Source organism: Arachis hypogaea, chromosome 4, assembly GCF_003086295.3.
Source record: "Arachis hypogaea cultivar Tifrunner chromosome 4, arahy.Tifrunner.gnm2.J5K5, whole genome shotgun sequence".
NCBI classification, from domain to species: domain Eukaryota; kingdom Viridiplantae; phylum Streptophyta; class Magnoliopsida; order Fabales; family Fabaceae; genus Arachis; species Arachis hypogaea.
Genome location: NC_092039.1, coordinates 7,663,192 through 7,683,353, shown reverse-complemented (window position 1 = coordinate 7,683,353; position 20,162 = coordinate 7,663,192). Strand labels below are relative to the sequence as shown.

The 20,162-nt window shown below is 33.2% G+C and overlaps 5 protein-coding genes across 12 annotated transcripts; 1 reads left to right on the top strand and 4 right to left on the bottom strand.

The window, feature by feature from the left end:
• Positions 1-1,662: 1,662 nt before the first annotated feature.
• LOC112796114 (uncharacterized) lies at positions 1,663-6,234 on the top strand. Of its 7 annotated transcripts, none has more exons than XM_072234970.1 (9): positions 1,717-1,934; positions 2,039-2,075; positions 2,624-3,512; positions 4,077-4,265; positions 4,409-4,500; positions 4,876-4,935; positions 5,038-5,107; positions 5,215-5,418; positions 5,547-6,234. In XM_072234970.1, exons 3-9 carry the CDS (start codon positions 2,808-2,810, stop codon positions 5,937-5,939), a joined length of 1,713 nt encoding a protein of 570 aa, XP_072091071.1. In that variant the 5' UTR covers positions 1,717-1,934; positions 2,039-2,075; positions 2,624-2,807; the 3' UTR covers positions 5,940-6,234. The 7 variants fall into 7 exon arrangements, with proteins under 7 accessions (XP_072091073.1, XP_025694197.1, XP_025694199.1 ...); XM_072234971.1 differs by having other exon boundaries at positions 1,894-1,934; positions 2,763-3,512; XM_072234972.1 differs by having other exon boundaries at positions 1,663-2,075; positions 5,620-6,234.
• Positions 6,235-6,990: 756 nt separating this feature from the next.
• Positions 6,991-9,536, bottom strand: LOC112796112 (coatomer subunit zeta-2). The gene is made up of 6 exons (XM_025838410.3): positions 9,179-9,536; positions 8,389-8,548; positions 8,015-8,162; positions 7,815-7,892; positions 7,376-7,460; positions 6,991-7,283 (listed from the first exon to the last, which is right to left on the bottom strand). The coding sequence occupies exons 1-6, from the start codon at positions 9,194-9,196 to the stop codon at positions 7,224-7,226; spliced, it is 549 nt and encodes a 182-aa protein (XP_025694195.1). The 5' UTR covers positions 9,197-9,536; the 3' UTR covers positions 6,991-7,223.
• A 1,112-nt stretch (positions 9,537-10,648) lies between these two features.
• LOC114927615 (protein FAR1-RELATED SEQUENCE 8) lies at positions 10,649-13,479 on the bottom strand. Its single transcript, XM_029297761.2, has 2 exons — positions 13,234-13,479; positions 10,649-12,785 (listed from the first exon to the last, which is right to left on the bottom strand). The coding sequence occupies exons 1-2, from the start codon at positions 13,321-13,323 to the stop codon at positions 10,728-10,730; spliced, it is 2,148 nt and encodes a 715-aa protein (XP_029153594.1). The 5' UTR covers positions 13,324-13,479; the 3' UTR covers positions 10,649-10,727.
• Positions 13,480-13,960: 481 nt separating this feature from the next.
• Positions 13,961-17,141, bottom strand: LOC112794583 (protein FAR1-RELATED SEQUENCE 6). 2 transcript variants are annotated; one of them, XM_029297759.2, is made up of 2 exons: positions 16,893-17,141; positions 13,961-16,163 (listed from the first exon to the last, which is right to left on the bottom strand). In XM_029297759.2, the coding sequence occupies exons 1-2, from the start codon at positions 16,953-16,955 to the stop codon at positions 14,160-14,162; spliced, it is 2,067 nt and encodes a 688-aa protein (XP_029153592.1). In that variant the 5' UTR covers positions 16,956-17,141; the 3' UTR covers positions 13,961-14,159. The 2 variants fall into 2 exon arrangements, with proteins under 2 accessions (XP_029153592.1, XP_029153593.1); XM_029297760.2 differs by having other exon boundaries at positions 16,859-17,139.
• A 945-nt stretch (positions 17,142-18,086) lies between these two features.
• Positions 18,087-19,288, bottom strand: LOC140184027 (uncharacterized). Its single transcript, XM_072234306.1, has 4 exons — positions 19,268-19,288; positions 18,957-19,095; positions 18,288-18,819; positions 18,087-18,132 (listed from the first exon to the last, which is right to left on the bottom strand). Exons 1-4 carry the CDS (start codon positions 19,286-19,288, stop codon positions 18,087-18,089), a joined length of 738 nt encoding a protein of 245 aa, XP_072090407.1.
• Positions 19,289-20,162: the final 874 nt, after the last annotated feature.

Genomic DNA, 20,162 nt, shown 5'->3' with positions numbered 1-20,162 from the left:
TTATCCAAATTTAAATTCATGAACAACACTGATTCTAGCCAAAAAAGAATAAAATTATTCATTATCACTTTATTCAATTGCATTAGATTCCATTCCATTCTATTCAATTCAAAATTGTTAAAGAATGAACCGAAATATTATCATAGCAACACCATTGTGTGATAACAACGGAACCAAAAATTTTACATTCTAAAATTCAGAAACTCCTGCATTCTATCCAAATTCATTATCACTTTATTTAATTGCATTAGATTTCATTCTATTGCATTCAATTCAAAATTGTTGAAGAATAAAATTAGATAAAATTAATAACGATCCAAACCTCGTCCACTTGATTCGATTAAGAAGAATAATTCAAATCACCCCGATTCAACTGATTTGAATTTGAATCATTAATTGTTTTAGAACACGCAAAATTTAAACAATTTTAATTACACTGTTTGATTTAAAAAAATGCAAATCCAAAATTTGAAGAGAAAAAGAATAAAATTCGAAGAGAACACAAGAAAATTGAAGAAAAAAACGAAAATCTAAAAAAAAGAGACAATAATTAGAAAAAAAAACACAGAATAAACATAGAAGAAGAGAATGTTACATTGAAAAGAAACGAAGAAGAGGAGGTTTAGGTGAAAAATTTGTTATAAGTGGCACGTGACTCTAAATTATTTAGTTGGAGTTGATTAGTGAAATCACTTAAATGCAAAGCATTATCGGATTCCTTTTTGGATCAAGACAACATATATTCAAAAAGGTTTAATTCAGCTAAAAATTATTTATTAGATAAATACTTATATTATTATATAGACTTTTAATATATATTTTATAATTATATTATGTGTAAATTTGTTATCAAATTAATCGTTTGGATAATAATAATAATAATAATAATAATAATAATAATAATAATAATAATTTAATTTTAATTCATTAAAAGTATAAAATATTTTATACAATTATATAATTAGATAATTATTCACATAATTAATATAAAATATAATTTTTTTTGTTGATGTGATGTTACGTAATTAAATACATATCTAAAATTATTTTACGTTGCTAACGCATTAAAATTAAAGAGAAAAAAATCATAAATTTTTTGAAAGACAACGAAACTCTCAAGAAAAAAAATATCATTTCCGGCTCTTAGTATTTATTTTGTGAGACTGATTAGTCTTTTTGTTAATATTTTTTTCTGTATTAACAGAATAAACTTACATGACACATTAAACTATTGATTTATCCATTAAGAGTCAACTAGAATTAATAAAATCTTTTTTGTTGGGAATCACATTATTTTTTGAAGATAATTGTCGGGATCGTTTAATTTTTTTATATTTTTATTATTTTTTAAAATATATTGATTAAATTTTTATATTTTTACTATTTTTTTAAATATATTGATTAAATTTATTATGTAAAATCGAAAAATATTATTAATTTTAAATTATTTTTATTTACAAAAATTAAATAAAAGATATATTAGAGATTTACTTGTTGTATAAACATGTTTCGAAAAATCATTAAAAAAAATTAATTAATTTCATAAAATTAAATATTAAAAACAATTTTTTTTTAATTAAGGATCTCATGGTCTTTGGAACAAATTATTAGGGGATTCCAAAATTAAATTACAATAAAAATCCATGTAAAGTGTAAATTGCTGAAAATACAGATTGGTCCAACTCCTATCATCCATAGATGATGGAATCATGGAACATCCTGGACCAAGTTGTTAGTTGTTTGTTAGGGTATGAATCTGCCAATGAAATAAAATTACTCATTCGTAGCTGCTTCGATGAATCTAGCTTTAAAGTTTATGCATTAACGTAATTCATATCCATAATCACTCATCAAATTAATCAAAGCCACATAAAGAGTGGAACAGAATATGGTCATTGCGCATGGCACCCTCCAAATTACAATGTGCATGTGGCGTACGTTAGCAACTTAAACATCATTCTCCCTTTACGTGCGCAAGGTGCGCGTTTCTTTGCTTTCATATCAATCAACTATATTCTTAAGCTCACTTTCCTTCCAGGATTCGGAGCCACTTCGCACTTTCATCTACCTCTTTGGTACGTTCCGTTTCCATTTTTTATTTTTTTATATTTTTTATATATAATTTTTTGTTTTCGTTTTTCTTTATTGTTTATTAGATTGTTAATTCCTTGTCTTCTAGTTGCCAATTTGTTGTTTTGTTTCTATTTTTTGAAGCATGATTTGAATTGGTGCGACTTTAGAAGAACGAACGAGAAACAGTTATTGGATGAATAGGTTGATTGATTCATTGTTCAAGCAATAACATTACTAGTTAAAATAAATGGTTATGGTTATGCCTTTCTGGTGGAATTAAGAGGGGATTTGAATTCTGATCAATAAATACACTATGCAGTATCAACAGAGATAATGTAGTTTGATATGCTGGAATCTAACTTAAAAAGTATACACCTAACCTAATCTAATGTACTATTATCTAAGCTGGAGCCTTGAAGTTCTGCTTATTCTTGTGCTTTCGCCGATAAATTCTGTTTGATAGTTCTCTAAGATAGTTAATTGCTCAATCTTTCTTTGATTTTAGAATATCCGACTGTGCTATATTTAAAACAAACATCTTTCCCTTCAGTTTGAGGATTGCAGCATTGATTTATAAATAATCAGTGGGGTTGCTGTTGGTTGTCGAACCCATGGTTGAAATCAAAAGCTTTTCAAACAGCATGTTTTGTGTAGAAGTTTGCTCATACAAGAGTGGTTTTCAAGTATAGGTCTAATGTAACTTCGCTACATTAGCTTCATGAAGAGCTGAGAAAATGAGTTACATGAAAGACCAACCACGTTCCTCAGTAAAACATCAAAAATCAGAAAGCAATAGCACCTATAATACTGGAGAATCCAACCCTGGAAATAACCTTTGGACAGATGGGCTTATTTGTGCTTTCGAATTTGTTCAAGGACGAAAAAAACCAATTAAACATAGGTCCCCATTGAAGATCTCAGACAAACTAAATTTGGATGTTTATCAGTGCAAGAGGTCCGGCTCTTCAGAAGGTTTAACACATGCTGCTTCTGGCAGGGCAGATAAAGATAATCTCTCACATCATTCATCTGTAAATTCCTTGAGGGACAGTTCGCTTGGTGCCTCCGATGATGACAAAGAGAGCCAGGTTTCTCAGGGTGGCCAATTTAATGCTGCAGGAAAATACGAGGGTGGTCATTGGGTACCGATTGGATGGAAAAGAATTGTGCAACTTGTTCAAACAGTTCAGGTTGATGCAGACTGGGGTTATCATCAAATTGAAATCGAGGATCAAGAAGATGAATTAACTGTAGCAGATTTGGCAGCTCCTTATTGGGAGTACCCAGCTGGGCCTATATGGTGGTGCCATGTTTGTGCAGGTCATCCCAATGTTGAGACTTGGCTCATTAATGCTAAATGGCTACACCCTGCTGTTAGTTTAGCTTTGAGAGATGAAAGTAAACTAATAAGTGAGAAGATGAAACACCTTTTCTATGAGGTACGATGCATTTTCAGCATTCATAGCTGCTAGCAGTAATGGTGTAATTACTGGTAACCTTCTCTTGAATTACATGCACTATTATACCAAGGGCATACGAGGTTGTGTATATACAAAATGTTCAAAATGTGCCATTGATTGAACAAATAGGATGTGATTTTAGTATCCTTTTGTGAAAATCTACGTGTTGTTGAGATATATCTATATATTACTACTGTATACAAAAATAAAGCATGACTAGAAAAGTTCTACAACTGAAAACAAGTATTTGGTATATGAAAGTTGCATGACATGATCTTCAAAAAGGTTACTTTTCTTCCCAAAAAGTAAGTCGTTTCCTTTTGCATATAGTTCAATATGATTTGAAATGAAATCTTATATCTTGAATTTCTTTACTTTACATTATGTTAGAGATTAACCGAGGTAGAGAGTAAATCAGGAACCCTTTCATGGTATATAATATAACATTTACAGCAAATTGACAAAATTCATGTTTCTCTCTAAAATTAAGTCCTGGACTAGCGTTTAACTCGATGTTTGATTAGAATTTACTCTTCTATATAGGTCCCAGTCAGAGTTGCAGGAGGGCTTTTATTTGAGCTATTGGGCCAATCGGCAGGTGATCCTTTTAATGAAGAAGATGACATTCCAGTTGTCGTTAGATCTTGGCAAGCACAAAAGTTCCTATTAACTGCAATGCATATAAAAGGATCAGTGTCCCGGATAAACGTTCTCGGTATCACAGAAGTTCAGGTTGTTCTTGCTAGAATTTTCCTTCACTGTGCTTCTCTTCCATGTTAATAACATTTCTTATTTAATCAAAGGGATAAATTACTGGTTCATTGTATGCATTAGTTTGGAAATATGTAATTCACTCAGTGCTGCACTTTGGTTAGGAGCTTCTTTCTGCTGGAGGATATAACATGCCAAGAACAGCGCATGACATTATAGCACATCTTGCATGCCGTCTTTCTCGGTGGGATGATAGGTAACAGAACTTTCTTTGAATTATTATTTTATTTTATTTTTATATTTGTTGCAGAACATAATTGATTTGCCCATATGAAGCAATACATGTGTTGGTGTCATGCATTCTATCTTTCTAGCCTTTACTATGAGATCTTCAACATAAGTTTTCCTCATTTACTTTAAATATTAAACCTATGCCATCATAACTTAGTAAAAGAACAGATAAAGTCCATGTTTAGCATCTAATCAGTAAAGCCATCCTTGTTCACCTTTCTCTTTTGTAGAACTTCTGCTTATGTGGGTATAATCTAATGCAGTTATTTTTCTATTACTGCATTTTATATAATCTTCAACTCATGTAATTCTGTTTAACTTTTCTTGTTTAGTTTTTCAGGTTATTCCGTAAATCTATATTTGGGGCAGCAGATGAGATTGAACTGAAGTTTATGAACAAGTACTAATACTAAAAGTTTGTTTCAGTTCCACAACTTGTCTTTACACTAAGTTGTTTATTTTATTTTTTATTTTTTATTTTTTTATTTTTTCCTTTGGCTAGGAGAAACTATGAAGATTTAAATCTTTTTAGCGTAATTTTAAATCAAGAAATCAGAAGGTTATCAAGACAGGTATGCCGATTCTCACTTAGCCTAGTTACGTCATTAGAGGACTCAAATGATTTTATGATTTGACAGTTATAGTCTGAAGAACCCTCTGACTACTGTGTTCCATGCAGGTTATCAGAGTGAAGTGGTCACTCCATGCAAGAGATGAGATTGTCTTTGAGCTTCTCCAACATTTGAAAGGAAACACAGCGAAAAGCTTATTAGAAGAAATTAAAAAGAGTACAAGGGAAATGATTGAGGAGCAAGAAGCAGTCCGTGGACGCTTGTTTACCATTCAAGATGTTATGCAGAGCAATGTGCGAGCTTGGCTGCAGGTACAACACCTCTGAGCTTTCATTTAAGATGCTTCTAACTCTCAAGCACTGCCTAGTAACATTTTTGCACAATTTTCCATATCTTTAATATGATGATTTTTTTAATCCACTTAAACATATCTATCCAGGATAGAAGCCTTCGGGTGACCCATAATTTAGCTGTATTTGGTGGTGTCGGTGTTGTCCTTACCATCGTTACAGGGTTATTTGGGATCAATGTTGATGGAATGCCTGGGGGAGAAAACACGCCATATGCATTTGGTGTCTTCGCGGCCGTCCTTGTCCTTTTAACAGCGGTGCTGATTGCGGCTGGCTTGGCGTACCTTGGCCTGAAGAAACCTATTAATGAGGGCCAGGTTGAGGTTAGGATGCTTGAGCTTCAAACACTAGTGAAGATGTTTCAACATGAGGCAGAGACTCATGCGCAAGTCCGGGGAAACAGAAATGTGTCCCGGAATAACTTGCCTCCTACTTCCAGCGAAGGTGTACATATTGATCCGGACTCTCTTCTCATACGATAGAAGATAATATGATTGCTCAAGCATGTTTTGACATTACAACAATTTAGACTTTGGAGGCGACAAGTTTTTCCAAGTCTAAAGTTGAAAAGGCATGAGTTGAAAAAGCAGTTCTTGAGCTCTAATCAGAAACATGGCAGGATGAGAAATCTGTGATTAGTTGATGACTATTTAAGGAAATACTGTTACTGCCACATTATTCTCAAAAGGTTGAAATTCTTCCAAGAGTATACTATTCATCAAAACCAGATAAATAAAATTTCCATATAGATCAATTTTTTATCTTTCTGGAGAACAATGATTATCTTTTTTGTTGTTTTCTTTCATTGAAGATGTAGTTAAGGGGATACGTAGAAAGTTTCTGTTATCAAACAGTGAAGGGAAGTGAAAAATACGATACTAGTGAAAATTTATACTTTCCAGTTAGTCAAATAAAAATGACCCATTGCAAATTAGCATTTTTGAACTTGTTATTAGCACGTTAAAAAATATAGTTTTACTATGTCATCGTAAGATCTAACTTAAACGCCAAACTTTTTTATCCAGCAACATTTTATGTTTGGGAAAAAAATGGGATAAAAATGTTTATAGATTGTTACTTCTTTATCGATGATGCCACTCATCAATTATATTTATTGAAAAAGTATAGGTAGACAATGAAAATTTTATTCAATCACTATGAGAATGGAAATGAATCCTCTCCAGTTTTTTCAACACTTGAGAAAATGAAGTGTGATCTCTCATCTTTAATTTTATAAGTGGGACAAAAAATAAATATACTAGAGAGAAAAATAAAGGGTTAGATTTAACACTAGACACCATCCAGTTTTTTTTTTTTTTCACCAGAGAAGATCCACTCACGTAAAAATTAATTAGAATGAAGAGTAAATTAGAAAAATTACATACATAAAGTATATCTATCTATAAAACTTTTTACTACCAAATATAACCAACTCCAATGAGTTAGAACTAGTATGAACAACAAAATTCATTTAAACGATATATTCACAAAAATATGCCAACAAGAAGAACTTGTTCCAGCAAGCAGAGTTGGTTATATGAAATGTCCTTTCATAGATGTAATGGGTAGGTGAATAAACAAATGTCACATGAATAAGTGTTTAAAAAGAAGAAAAAAAAATAGAACTATATTCTCATGCAAAGTAACTTTTCACAGCTCAAGCGTCATCATCATCCAGGTTCAGAATACAATAACAAGTGAGATTCTTATAAACGTTTCTAAGAGACCAACAGACATGTTTCCTCCATTGCGAAAAACCATACGGATCATTTAAGTAGGGATCTTGTAAAATGCTCCCTTGCTGTGGCAAATGCTTGAGTTAGTGTCTGCAACAGAATGAAAATCAGTTAATAAAGATTGAATTTCATTTCAATGATCAATATTCTATTCTGGTAGTAAAATGAAATGTGAATGGTACCTGTTCAGACAGAGGAGCAGCAGAATCTATACTATTACTTGCAACTTTCCCAGCAATAACATTTGGATCAGTCTCAAGAATGATGCTGCACAAGTCATTAACACAACAATTGAGTGAATCATATTTAGTCACTTAAATCTAATGGTATATAAAATTAATATAAGCTCAATACATGACAAACTATTAGTGTATAGAATTGAAAAGTATCATGACAAACTATGCAAGTTCCAAATTGTGGTATTTATGTTCCTTCCTAGCAGGATAACACTTGAAATATGGTTTTCGAATTTATGACTAAATCACCATTGCAATTATTAACTGCATATGGGAATTTTACTCTCTGGTGTATCATATGGCACTTTTAGTCTGTAGTTTGGAAGGGAAATCTTAACAACAAACAATCAAAAAGATATAACTATCATGGGAAACGCAAGCCTACCCGCCATCCACAATTTCATCAATGCACAATAGGATGAGATCCAAATTTTCAAGAGCTTCCCTCTTGTCCACATTGCCTCTGAAGGAGAAAAGGAGGGAAACCCAGTAAAATCAAGGACTAGTATGCAAATAATGATAATCTCTAGTGCCGTTAGGCGTGTATGTACATGATAGATTACTATTTAAGTATAAGAAAGCAACCTGAGCAGAGTGCCAACGGAATCAAAAAAAGCTGTAAGGACTGTGGCTAAGATAAGCTCGTTTTCGTCATCTCCTCCAGTAACAAAGAAGTGAAGGTCTTGAACAAATTTGTAAACAACAATGTAATTCTCGAACATTGCTATCTCAGCTGTCAAATGGGAAAACCAATAATGAAAACAAAAGTGAGCTCAATACATCCACAAAATGATGTCACATACAGAGTAGCAATTAGAAATCCGTTTCGAATCACAGGAAGATTTTAACAAAACATGAAAGGTTATTGATCCTAGATCATGGTATATGACAAAATCATTTGTGATACCCCAGAACATTAAAGAAATGCTGCGATTCTTGTGAAGGAATCAATCACTCACCCTCAGTGCGAGCATTGGTCTTCTGAGTCTTGGTGAATACAACTCTCTCGAAAGCCTCCTTTGCAGCATTTGTTGGCCAGTCATCTGAGAAATATTTGACCGCTACACGCTTCCCATCGGAATCCAGAAGAAGGATGTTCTTCACAGAAGGGCAGGCCTCCTAACAAAGAGCACACATTACAGAACGAGAAGTCAGAACTTCCCTTACAGAAGAAAATAACCATCTCAAATTTTACAACATTCATAGTTGTTTTTGTTTTCTTTTTAATCAGAACCTAGAACTTTGCTTTCAAGGAGCCGAAAACACTTGATTCAAATTATAAATTAAATCTCTATGTTTTTTTTCTTTTGCAGACCAAATTGACAAGGTTCTTGAGTCTAAGATGAATTGTATAATCTTTTATGCTTTGATAACTTCATGGAGCAGAAGCATGATGAACATCACTTACAATGCAAGCAATAAAATTTCCAAAAAAATGAAAAAAATTATGCACGAAATCAAAATTAAAACATCCCCATCCCCGTTCTCCCCATACACACACACAGCAAGAACACCAACAAAAAAAGAAAAGACTTCTCGCGGATTGCAAGATGAAAAATGAATCGAATTGTAGGTGAAATTAGATGTGTGTAATTGTGATCAGAATGTGAAGCGAGACAGAGAACAATGGAAGCAAATGGAATTCATGCAAAATGCAAGCGATGAGATCTGAATTGTTACAAAGGGGAAAAAAAAAACTGAAATTAAACTGAATTGAAATCGAATTGAGTTGAGAGGGAGAGAGATTACAGAGTAAGGAGCAGACATGGTTGAATGGTAGGAGAAGAGAGAGAGAGAGAGAGAGAGAGAGAGAGAGAGAGAGAGAGAAGAAAAGACGGAGCTGAGTTCTTCGTTGAGGTGTGTTAGTGTCAACTGTAGTTTCCTCTCGTTCTTCTCAGCTTCCTTCGTTTCTTTCAGTTTCAACCTTTTCTAACACTTCAATAGTAATATTGTAATAATACTAATTAATTGTGCCAAAATAAAAAGATAAAAAAATAAAAATTTTGCAAGGAAATAATTTTTTGACAAAAATGTTACATATAAACTAAATTAATTATAAAATTAGTGCTTATATATGTGTATATTCTCTTCAACAAAAATGTTATATATAAACTAAATTAATCATAAAATTAGTACTTATACATGTGTATATTCACACGCGTAATTTTAATCTTTAACATTTTACCATTTCAACAAACAAAAAGTTTATCTACTAAGTTTTTCATCTTGAATTTCTATTGATTAATAGTACTAAATTTTTTTTTCATGGTATCTCCCAACTCAACAGGTCACAGACTAATTCGTCGTGGTACTGAACTCTATTTAAAGATTTGTCGCTGATCAATGGGTTGTTATATATGCACAAGGCGAAATTCGAACAGTACTAAATATTTTATTCTTTTTTTTAAACAAATTACTCTATTATTTTTTGAATTATTAATTCCTCAAAAGAATATTAGCATATTCCTATATATAACAAAGGTTTCCTTGGATAATAATATCAGAAACGTTTATAACCTCCGAAGATCATAAAATGGTTTTATAAAGGTATGATATGTTATATTCTTTTAACAAAGTTGAAAGTATATTCTGATTTTTTTTCATTATTTAATTTGTAGGAATTACAAAATTTCAAGGACAACAGTAATTTTACGGGGGCAGTAGTGTGAGTAATGTTTTCTCATATCTCAACTTAACCTTACAATTTCATGGAATTGTCCAAATCTATACGTATCCACTCATTGTTGCTGTTATTGCAGGAAGAAATTGCATACTGCAAGTTTTTTTTTTTTATGTGGGTGGACAAGGTTTTTTACATCGTTGACCACAGTGGTGTTGAAAAATCATTGGGGTTGCTAGTTTGCTACTCAATTAAACGAGTTACAAAACTTAGATGGGAGATTAAGTAATGTAAAAGAGAAGCTTAAACTTTTGTAGATAAAAAGGCAAAAAGTGCAACTGAAAATAAATGGGTTGGAATAAACTTGAGAAATCTAAATGCACTTTTAGAAGGAGGTTGATATTGGCTCAGAAGTATCACTTTATCAAAAACAAAAATGCTATCTGCATACAAAAATCAGACAAATTAACAGATCCATGAGCAGCAGCTGTTGTTATCTTTTGCTGAAATTGACATGCAACAACTGTCTGGCCAGACTAGGCTACCGGAAACACATTCTACAAAGTCGCATAATTTCGCAAACTTTGCCTGAACACAACTAAAGAACCATCTGTGTGTTATTGAAGAAATGGATAACAAATTATGCACAACATTTGATATGTATTATTCTTGATTAAATTACTCAATTTTATCTGATACAAGGCGAATCTTATTCAAAGACTCTTTAAAAGCCTGCCAAGAAACCATATAATGAGCTTGGGATATCATCCCTTCTTCAACAACTTGCATCGCCCGTTTGTACAAATGATCAAAACACTGAACTGGGTTGGTGATATCAACATTATCAGAGCTAAGGTGAGGTACATACAATCGTTTAAAGTCCTTCCTCCATCTCGGCAAAACATATTGACAAGGAATTTCCTCCACGCCATTATAATCGAGGATAGACAAGGCATGTCTGCACAAATAGCCTTTGAAGTTAAAGCAACAACAACTGCAGCGCACTTCTGCTCCGGTTTTATCATATGTGACTTCAACATGCCCTGCATCTTGGACAAGTTCCTCGCCTTGGCGCTCTTTAACCATGTATGTCGCTGTAGATCCATTTGTTTGACTTTCTGTGATGCCGAAACAAGAGGACATCATCACAATCTCCTCCTGGACCTTCCTGAACATTGCATTTGTGTACAATTTGGACAGTTGCAACTCATAGTAGTACCTTGTTCTCAGTGAAGGACTAGAATCTCGCGACTTGAAATCATCAATAGCTTCAGTTTTTCTCTTTTGCTCCATAACTAATTCATAAATCTCAAAAAATTCTTTCAAGGAAGTTTGCTGATGCACATGACCCTTAAAAAAAGGTACCACGGACTCACCTTTTTCTTGATCAGAAATTCCAGCAAAAAACGTGTCCTTGGTGTAAGCAGGAGCCCAGTGCTCACGTTCACCATACAAGGATTGAAGCTTTTCATGATTTCTTATTCCAAAATGCTGGGTAAGTTCATCCCAAGCCCTTTCAAAATCATCGATTGTCTTAGTTTCATATATCACTCTAGACAATGCCATCTGAATTGCCTCGTATTCCTGAAACTGTACCAAACATCCGAGAATACTCTGCATGACTTGTGATAGACAAATTCTGTGGTGAGCTCTCGGGAAAACCTCCGCTATTGCACTTTGCATGGCCTTGTTGCACTGGTTTGTAACAACAGTTTGAGGAGGACGGCCGGACATACATGTAAGCCACGCCCTAAAAAACCAATTATATGTTTCAAATGTCTCATCTGCAAGCAGACCACATCCAAGTAAAATAGACTGCCCATGGTGATTAACACCGACAAATGAAACAAGTGGAATCTCATAATTGTTTGACAAACATGTAGAGTCAAATGCAACCACATCACCAAAATAACTATATGCAGCTCTAGATCTAGAATCAATCCAAAAAATGTTCCGCAGTTGTCCATCATCATTCAAGTCCATAACATAGAAGAAATTGGGATTTATAAGTTGACATTTGCAGAAGTAGTTTGAAACAAGTTCTGTATCACCTTTCCTAAGTTTCAAATGCCTAGAAAAATTAAGGTTGGTGCTAGTTCCTCCTTCATTAGAATTTGGACTTCCATAACCTGATGCATCCCCAACAGGCATTCGATATAGCTTGATTGTTCGTACTTCAACATCTAGAGTTGGCTCAAGTTTTCTTTTCGACCCACCGTCTGTCCTCTTATGTGATTTCGAGTTTTGTGCTCTCTCAGGATCAAATGAATGGTTGTGCTCAAGCTTGACTTCATCCACCCTCCATCTGTTAGATTCCACTGATCGCAACCTAATCATCGCCAGACAACCTGTTCTTGTTTCTTTCCTGTGGCTATTTGCTTCCTTAAGTGTTTTGAAGCCCTCACAGTTGCAGCACAACACAGCACCGCGCTTCTCTTTGCTGTTACGTCTGGTCCATGACGACTTAACCCGAATAGCAAATCCAATCTCCTTGGCATAGCTATTATAATAGTTGTAAGCATCATCATAAGTATCAAACTCCATACCTACAACCGGCGGAGGATAGCCTTTCCCTTGAGATTCTCCACCATAACCATCAATCACTGTTGTTTCATCCCTCCCATTCTCATGTTCACTTCCATCAATCTCAAATAACTGACCGCAGCCATTCACAAGAATGTTTTGCTCATCCGCAACCTCAAGCAGCTGATCACTGTTTGGAGATCCATCATCTATCTGGAAAAAGCACACATAATTATATAAACTGTCAAATTCAAAACAAGATATACCAAACTTTAGTATCCATTCAAATTGAGAACATCATAGAGAGCCAAGCTGGATATCCAGAAACCCTAAAATCTCCATGAACACACAAGAATTTTTCATACACAAAAGCATGATCTATTTAATGATCCATAATCCACTAATAAATGTGATTCCAAAGCTACCAGCAGAAATCTGAAGCCATGGGAACGAAAACGAGGATCGATTCATCATTCTCTTTTACTTTTCAACAGTGAAAACAGTTAATTAAGCTAAGTAGGAATTAGCTAACAAGAAATTCCCCCCCAAAACGAGCACAAACCCTTCCTTTACTTCTAAGACTAATAATAATAATAAACGAGGAAAAGAAAAGGGCAAAGTGAAATGGAAGATAGAGTTAGTTAGTTAGTTAGTTAGGTACCGTGGTGAGGGAGAAGGATTTATCGTTGTTAGAAGGAGAACACACCCTAACCGTATTCTCGTTAAGGTCGTTGTTGGTGTTGATGGACATGCTGCTTCTAACAACTTGTTATGCACTCTCTTTTCTCTCGTCTCTTGTTATGCTAAAAAGTAAAAACTGCTTGCTTCGTCTTTCGCCTAATTACAATTTTGCCCCTCTCTTTGACTTTGCTCCTGGAGGCTGAATCACAATGCAAATATGCAATGCAGTAAAATAAAGGTTCTAACAACAGTACTTAATCTACCCAAATGTTATTTATATATTTATAAGTATCACAATTTAATCTAATAATTATATCAACGGCTGTTTTTACGGTTTGAACTCATAATTTTAAAGTCATACGGAAACAACTTAATCGTTTGATATATTTAATTAAATTATTTAATAGAATATGTAATAATATCTTAGATGATAGTTTGATATAAAGACATTATTATGTGAGTAACCAAACTTACAAAAAAAAAAAACACATCGAAATCTAATATTTAAAATATGTTCTGTATATTTGGTGCATTTTATTGAAGGACAAAAATGATCGATGGTTTATACTTGGCAACTTTGTATGCTTGTGACATGCAACAGGAGGGAAACTAAGGTCTAATGATTTTAGGAGTTTGATTCACTTTACAAAACCATACAATGTGGCACCATGTAAAGAAAAAAAATGCTGAAATCTACCCAAAAACAATAAAATAAAATAAAAATTAGATTGATCAGGATATTGCAGAAAATTACATGAGAAAGTTACATCGGGTTTGACCCAAAAATCATCTTAATCTTAGCTATACACAACTCTGTAGATCAAAGTTAAACAACTCTAAGCAGGTAGAAATATACAAGTTAACATACATAACTCTAATTGAAAAAGGTGGGTTGGAACTAGGAAGTTATATCTGCCTATATTCTACATCATGAACCTTATTTAGTGATTCTTCAATAGCATGCAAAGCTACATTGTAATGGTCCACAGAAACTGTCCCTTCCTCAACAACTTGCAAGGCACTTCTAAATAACTGATTAGACCATTGAGAATGGTCAATATCATCAGGAACACCAGTGTTATGATCAGGAATATGAAGGCGCTTGTAATCTTTCTTCCACCTTGAAAGAATGTATCTGGAAGGTATCTCCTCCACGCCATTGAAATTTAGCACACACAATGCGTGCCGGCATAAATATCCATAAAAATTAAAGCAACTACAGATGCAGCGAACTTCGCCTGCTGTCCTACTGTACAGAACTTCAAAGTCCCTAATCTCGCGCCGATTTCCTTCGCACAAGACACGCTCCTTGACCAAGAAAATTATGACCGGACCATCCACGTGTAACTGTGTTGTTCCGAAACAAGAGTACATTTCTTCCACCTCAAATTGGAACTTCAAGAACATTTGCCTAGTGTACATTCTAGAGAGCTGCAATTCAAAAGAACATCTAGTTTTCAGCAAGGGGGTTGAGCTTCTTGATTCTATGTCTGCAAGAGCCTCTTCCTTGTGCTTCTTGTGGAGAGCTAGTTCATACTTATCAAGAAACTCCTTTAAAGGAGTCTGCTTGTGCACAAATCTATCAAAAAATGGAGTAAAGCTTTCACCAGGTCGTGTTGCAGACATTCCGGCAAAAAATGTATCCTTCACATATACCGGTGCCCAACAATTCCGATCTTCATATAGAGAACAAAGCCATTCATGATCACCAACTCCAAAACGTTGAACCATGAATGCCCATGCTGATTCGAATTCATTCATTTTCAATGTCTCATAAATTGCTTTAATCAGTTCTTTCCTAATCATATCATAGTTGCGCAACCCTCCCAATTTTTCTGGTACTTTTTTCATGATTAATGGCAAACCAAAACGGTGGAGAGATTGGGGAAAAACTTCTGCAATGGCACTTTGCAAAACCTTGCACTTATCGGTGATAATAGTTTGGGGAGAACAACCAGACAGAGATGTAATCCATGCTCTGAACAACCATACATAAGATTCTATTGTTTCACCTGCAAGTAGACCACAACCAAGTAATACTGATTGCCCGTGATGATTTATTCCAACAAAAGCCACGAGAGGGATTTCATATTTGCTTGACAAATAAGTGTTGTCAAAGTAAATAACATCACCAAAATAACCACATGCAGCCCTGGACCTAGAATCCGCCCAAAATGCATTCCTCAAATGCCCTTCATCATTGAAATCCATCAAGTAAAAGAAGTTAGGATTAGTCAATTGCATACGACACAGGTAATTATAAATGGCTTGTGTGTCACCCCTTTTAAGGTTCAACCTATTACAAAATTCCGACAAAGTTCTGTCTTCTCTAGCATTTGAGATTGCACTAGAATTACCTCCTGCATCTATCACAAGTGCACGGTATAACTTCACCGTGTGCACTTCAGCATTTGAACTCAGCAATGACTTCTTTTTGGTTCCAGTTCCCATCTTCTTAACTGATTTGTGTATCTTAGAACCTAACATGTGGTTATGTTCAAGTGTGACCTCGAGTATCCTCCACCTCTGAGAGTCCATTAACCTCATCCTTATCATTGCAGGACAACCAGTTCTTGTTTCTTTCCTCATGTGGTTAACATCCTTTATTCTTTTGAAACCCTGACTGCTACAGCAAAGCACCGCACCATATTTTTCTCTGCTGTTTCGCTTGAACCATGAATTCTTCACCCTTACACGAAATCCGACTTCCTTGGCATAGCAGATGTAATAATTGTAAGCATCATCATAAGACTCAAACTCCATTCCGACAGCAGGTGTGACGAACTCCTTTCTTCCTTCAGAAAAGCCATTTCGACAATCCAACTCAACTAGTGAACCGTCTTCTTCTTTCTGAGCCTCAATGCATTCACCCTCTGGCAATTGTTCACAGCAAAAGGCGGTCTCTTCCATCTAACACATTGTCAAACAAAATCAATAAGCTAACAAACTTAATCAACAATACAGGATTACTAGATTCTCTGACATCAAAAGCACATTCAATCGTACACTGCAATGCTTAAAGCTGTTAAGCAACATTTCATCCCATGCTAGGAAGCCCAATATCCATTTAATTTCTCATAGTGACAAAGTTTGTTAGTAAAGTGAAAAAACACAAATTGACTAAGATTGTAACTCAAGCATCTTTAAGAGATATTTCATTTCTTCCGGTTCCGGCCAATGAGCATGCAACTTAACCAGCACTGGCTCCAGTCTCTTAGCTCGGGATGTGATGACGATGTTGGAGGTTTGATCTTTATCTAGGCTACCTAATACCTTATCCAAGTTCTTGCCCCTTGAAATATACGAAAAGGTCAAAAAGCCAAAGTAAACCTAAACCCTAAACCATGAACAGAATACATGTATTTTCTCAGGTCTGCTTAAAACTAATACTAATTGCTAGTAATGATATAAGCTGAAGCATCTAAGCTAGCAAGAAATCAAAAGGGTCCAAGATAGCACATATTGAACATTAGTTATCAAACATAATATAATCACATTCAACGTCGAATTAAGGGTGAGCAAAGTAAGTGGGATGAAAAATCAAATTGGGAAATGGGCATATATGTTCAATATTGAAGCAACGAAAGCACAGGAAAACGAAAAACCTAAGAAAAAGGAAGAATTGGGGAAAGAGAGTACGGAGTTGAGAACTGCAGCACATGTGGTGGTGTTGCTATTGTGGTCACCGACTTCTGCCATCATCTGTGTGTTCTCTGTCTCTGTCTATGGCCACAGCACACCACAGACTTTCCTTCTTGCCTCATCCACTTCACATAGCCTCTTCCCCCTCTTCTCTCTGCTTTGCGGTCCCAAACTCCCACAGTTAAAAATAAGAACGAAAACAAGGAGATATGTTAAAAGTTGAATAGATTAATTTTCAATCCCCTTACATCTACGCAGTTTATAATAAATAACTTTTTGACCAATATTTTTTTTAACAATAAAATACCGGTATTTTTTGACACCATTTTATTTTATTAGTTAAAAAATAATTTAAATATATAATTAATTAGAAATAACCATATTTTTATAACAGATGTCAATTGTGTTTGATGTATGAATAATATTTTTTATTAATTTTAACACATTATTTCTACTTTATTACCTACAAACTATAATTATTAACCAGTTTAATCACCCGTGTCATGCACGTGATAAGATTGAAATTATAATTTTAAGTTGTTATATTAAATTTTATTTTAATTATAATAATTTAATTAATAAAAAAATAACTTGTATGCGTTGTTTTTCTTTTCTTAATATAGTGTTAATTGTATTAACTATAAAATAGTTATTTAATCTACTTTTTTTAATAAATCAAGCATATATACTCAATATGACCATAAATAATCTAGTAATATATAACTCTACCAACAAAGTTTTATATGTTGGTTTATTGTGAAGTAAGAAAATATCAAAATCAGCTCAAAATGAAGAACAAATTAATAGAAAATTCTAATGCAGAAAATTTTGTAATAAATAATAAATAATTTAAACTTACTGAATAACAATTCAATGCTATCCTTTGATACCTACAAAATATATACATAAAACAACAATGTATCAATGTTTGTATATAAAATTATATGATTAACATAATTATAAAATTGTTTGTCAAAGAGAATAAAATTATACGAATTTTTATTATAATTTTAATATTCTCAAACTATTAATGTAAAATAAGAATTCATCTATTAGTTCCTAGAATTTCTAAATTTTTTTAAGTGATAGTAATAAATTTTAATAAATAAATAGATTTAGTAAGACATTTTGTTATTACCTTTTTATTATAGGCTCTCAAAAACTTCTCTATATACCACATTCATCGTGCAGTTATTTCCCAAGTGTCCATGATCTTGCAACAGCACTCTCAGACCATCTTTACTCGTTACCCTTGATAACGCAACATACAATTGACCATGGGTGAAAATCGGCCTTGGAAGGTAAATTCCAACTTTCGATAGAGTTTGTCCCTGAGATTTATTTATTGTCATTGCAAATGACATGATAATTGGGAATTGTCTTCTTTGAAACCTGACCGGCAATGTTTCATTATTTGGAATTAGATTCAGTCTTGGGTTAAGAACAATACTTCCAGCTTTGTTACCAGTTAAAGTCTTGCATTCTATCACATGATTTCCCATTCTTCTAACTTGCATCCTCGTTCTATTGCACAAACCATTAGTTTGGTCTATATTCCGCAACAACATAACAGGAGCGCCAACCTTCAAAACCAACTTGTGTGGTGGTAAACCTGAACAATTTATTCCATTTACAATCTCCGACGAGAAAGTATCTAACTCAAATTCCATATTTCCCTCTTCAGCACACACAGAGTCTGAACATAAGTAGACTCTTTCTTGTCCAGGTAACCCTGCAGTTATCTTATTGTTGACATCAGCGACACAATCCAAAGTTGGTGCAAGAATTGCTCTATCTTTGAAATAATTTTCAACTGATAAATTGGATAACATATTTGGATACACGAAATCAATAAGGTCATCCAAAGCTGTCTCAGAGTTCTTAATCAAAATGTTAGATGGTATATGAACGATCGATTCACCATCTGTTGTATCACCAGTCAAATCATCACCAATTTTAAGTAGTCATTCTGCAAAATTTTTGAGTTCTTGTATGTTGTTGTTTTCACCTAGTGACAATCTCATATTTTTTGTAAACTTCAAAACCTTACAGTTATTCTACACACATGTGTAGTCGGAAGATAAATTCCGCTTGATTTCTCAATCAGAAAATTTGAGAAGACATAAACTTTCCCCTCGATCAGATCATTCTCAAACATCTTTGTCAAATAATTTTTCACTGAACAATGGATTTTATCACACTGTAAAACAAATTAAAAACGAAGATTATTAGCACTTACAACTCTATTAAATCGCACTGTGGTTGATTCCTCCAAGATTTTACTCATGAAATAAAGTTAAAATGTGAACAGTAAATATATATAAACTGGACCTAGTATCACTCGAAGAAATCATGTAGAATAATCAACCTACCTTATCATCCATGAGAACCATTTTTAGATAAGTTGTCTTACTCTTGTCAAATTTGGATGGAACTTTCCATAATCCTATAATTCTTGCCTTTATTTTCCAAACATTTTCATTACATAATCTACTACAAGTAATACTGTTGATAGAATCATAACTTGTAGCCATTAGGTATGAAAAATAATAAAGAGAAAAAGAAATCCGATTAAGGTACGAATTTTGTAGATGAAAAATAAGTAAACCAATTGACTATTACGACTTTTATATATATATATATATATATATATATATATATATATATATATATATATATATATATACTAATTACAAACGATATAAATTTTTAATGAAAATACTTGATACTAATAAAAAAAATTATATAAATAGAAATTATTTAATTTCAATTTCAATTTCATATAATAAAACAGTGGTTTTCAAAAATTATGGAATCTTTTTTTTGACATATATATTATGCCATACGTATAAATTATACGGGTTATTATATAAATTCATATATGCATAACAAAACAGTTTAATATTATATATTTTTTACATTAATTATATGTCAATATTTTGAAAAAAGAGATAAAAAAAAGAGATATATAAATATGTATAATATTCTTGCTATATATGAAGCAGTTTTATATTGCTTTAATTATAGAGACTTACTATAATTATATAAAATTTAATTTGAGGAAATAATTTTCCTTGCCATAAATAATATACTAAAACTGTTAGTATATTATCTTCTTTATGGTTAATTGAATTTATCAATGATTTTTCTGTGTAAATCGTTATTACCCAGTTTTTAATAATGACTTAATATACAAAATTTAAAATTGGAAAATGTTATTACTAATTCAATTAACTGGTTAATTGAGTAATAATTGTCAAATTATTA

What these genes read in the sequence shown, in the direction of transcription:
- LOC112796114 (XM_025838412.3), top strand. Translation starts at nt 2,808, where the DNA reads ATGAGTTACATGAAAGACCAACCACGTTCCTCAGTAAAACATCAAAAA. An exon ending in TCGGTATCACAGAAGTTCAG is followed by an intron (nt 4,266 to 4,408) that starts GTTGTTCTTGCT and finishes CACTTTGGTTAG; the next exon opens with GAGCTTCTTTCTGCTGGAGG. An exon ending in ATGTGCGAGCTTGGCTGCAG is followed by an intron (nt 5,419 to 5,546) that starts GTACAACACCTC and finishes ATATCTATCCAG; the next exon opens with GATAGAAGCCTTCGGGTGAC.
- LOC112796112 (XM_025838410.3), bottom strand. An exon ending in GACCAATGCTCGCACTGAGG is followed by an intron (nt 8,163 to 8,388) that starts GTGAGTGATTGA and finishes CCCATTTGACAG; the next exon opens with CTGAGATAGCAATGTTCGAG. An exon ending in GATGAAATTGTGGATGGCGG is followed by an intron (nt 7,461 to 7,814) that starts GTAGGCTTGCGT and finishes TGACTTGTGCAG; the next exon opens with CATCATTCTTGAGACTGATC.
- LOC114927615 (XM_029297761.2), bottom strand. Translation starts at nt 13,323, where the DNA reads ATGTCCATCAACACCAACAACGACCTTAACGAGAATACGGTTAGGGTG. An exon ending in AATCCTTCTCCCTCACCACG is followed by an intron (nt 12,786 to 13,233) that starts GTACCTAACTAA and finishes TGCTTTTTCCAG; the next exon opens with ATAGATGATGGATCTCCAAA.
- LOC112794583 (XM_029297759.2), bottom strand. Translation starts at nt 16,955, where the DNA reads ATGATGGCAGAAGTCGGTGACCACAATAGCAACACCACCACATGTGCT. An exon ending in GTGCTGCAGTTCTCAACTCC is followed by an intron (nt 16,164 to 16,892) that starts GTACTCTCTTTC and finishes ACAATGTGTTAG; the next exon opens with ATGGAAGAGACCGCCTTTTG.
- LOC140184027 (XM_072234306.1), bottom strand. Translation starts at nt 19,288, where the DNA reads ATGGTTCTCATGGATGATAAG. An exon ending in TGGTTCTCATGGATGATAAG is followed by an intron (nt 19,096 to 19,267) that starts GTAGGTTGATTA and finishes TTTGTTTTACAG; the next exon opens with TGTGATAAAATCCATTGTTC. An exon ending in TCTTCCGACTACACATGTGT is followed by an intron (nt 18,820 to 18,956) that starts GTAGAATAACTG and finishes GTGATACAACAG; the next exon opens with ATGGTGAATCGATCGTTCAT.